At 36.9% G+C, this 1,679-nt stretch overlaps 1 protein-coding gene across 1 annotated transcript; it reads left to right on the forward strand.

Annotated features, from left to right (window-relative positions):
- The first annotated feature begins 205 nt into the window (after positions 1-205).
- On the forward strand, positions 206-1,324 carry LOC111893410 (uncharacterized). The gene has a single exon (XM_023889472.3). The coding sequence runs from the start codon at positions 224-226 to the stop codon at positions 1,187-1,189; it is 966 nt and encodes a 321-aa protein (XP_023745240.2). The 5' UTR covers positions 206-223; the 3' UTR covers positions 1,190-1,324.
- The last annotated feature ends 355 nt before the right edge of the window (positions 1,325-1,679 follow it).

Raw genomic sequence — 1,679 nt, forward strand, 5'->3', positions numbered from 1 at the left:
CAGACAAGTAATCTGTTGACTTCCTTCTTGATGACGTTCGCATCACCATTTTCTTAGAAAAGAAAAATACATGCTAATCACTACTTTGAACAACATCATCTTTGGAACAAATCATGCCATCCACCTTCTTACTTCTTCCATGATGTACATATATATATGCACATGCATCGGTTATCCTTACTTTGTAACCAGATCTTTCCGAGAATTTAGTGTTATTGTGGCAATGTCGACGGAGATGGTTAAAGATGGCGTACAAAAAGAGAGACATATTTCAATAGATCCGATTTCTATGAAAGAAGTTATTGAACATCCAAGTTCGGGTTTACCAAATCCTCAAACCACCAAAAAACAAGTGCATTCAATGCTGAAAAAGAACAAGTTTCTTAGCACAAGTCTCCCGAATTCAGCTTGTTCATCACCTCGTGGGGTTCAACCAAGTACAAAAGGCAAGGACCATGATCAAGCTCTAGAAAGAGCTTCAACCAAGGCCACGTCTTTATCCCATCAACACTCTTTAGCTCTTTCTCGTCTTGTTTGGCTTCAAGAAAACCACTTGCAAAGAAGCAAGTCTTGTGGTGGAGGGAGACCATCTGTACAATACGATGAGTTTGACTTAACTAACATCAAAACTAGCACCATGAGTGCTAGTGCTGATAGTACGCCCAGAGGTCAACCAACACAAGATGGTGACTACACAAGAATCATAGAGGCAAAGAAACGTAACGAGGAGGATTTCAAATGCGGAGCTCTTTGCTTGTTCTTGCCAGGTTTCGGTAAGGGTAAACCGGTTATGAGAAGTAGAAGAGAGGAACGAGAAGAAACTAGACACGTGATATCCCGGAGGGTGTCTCTTGAAAAATTCGAATGTGGATCATGGAGGTCATCAGCGTTTTTTAATGATGATGGAGGGAGTGGTTTTTCTTCAAACCTTTACTTTGATTTGCCTCTAGAGCTGATACAAACGAGCAATGACGCTACTTTGCCGGTGAGTTCGGCCTTTTTGTTTGATAAGGATATGAAAGGAGTTCTTAAGACGAAAGGTGGTGGAGAAAGGAAGTCAAATGATTCCCGTCGTCACGTACGCTTTTCAACATCTTCGCCTTCGGCGTCACCATCTTCGTGCATCACACCTCGTATGCGCAAGGCTCGGGAGGACTTCAATTCATTTTTAGAAGCTCAGAATGCTTGAAACTAATAATATATGGTATCTAAAGTATAAGTTATAAGAATGTTTTATATAATGTTAATTTTGGGTCATGAGTCCGGGCCATTTATTTAAGAGTGCTTCTTGGTGAATACATATCCTTTACTTATTGAAATTTGGAATGTGTAATAACATATACGTGATAAAATTGAGTTTTTTGTTTTTGTTTTTAGTAGAGTTTATTGAAAAAACTTTTGTAAAACTTCCTTTTGGAAAGATAAAGAAATTTTTGAATGCGCATTGCATTACGAAGAAATGGAAAGGTTTCGTGTATAATTTTCAATTTTAGTACTTTGAATTTACACTTTTAATCTCAAAGTTTTACCCTTTTTTTCTGCCTCTTACTTTTATGAAATATTTTTCTTTTTATCCTAGTTATATATCATCATTTCATTATCATACATACTTATAAAGTTAGTATTTTTTCTTGAATCTCATACATTTAAAACCCCATTTTTTAACTTTCTCAAACAAT

Source organism: Lactuca sativa, chromosome 9 (assembly GCF_002870075.4).
Source record: "Lactuca sativa cultivar Salinas chromosome 9, Lsat_Salinas_v11, whole genome shotgun sequence".
Classification (NCBI taxonomy): Eukaryota; Viridiplantae; Streptophyta; class Magnoliopsida; order Asterales; family Asteraceae; genus Lactuca; species Lactuca sativa.

Coding starts and splice junctions, on each gene's coding strand:
- LOC111893410 (XM_023889472.3), top strand. CDS start 224: ATGTCGACGGAGATGGTTAAAGATGGCGTACAAAAAGAGAGACATATT.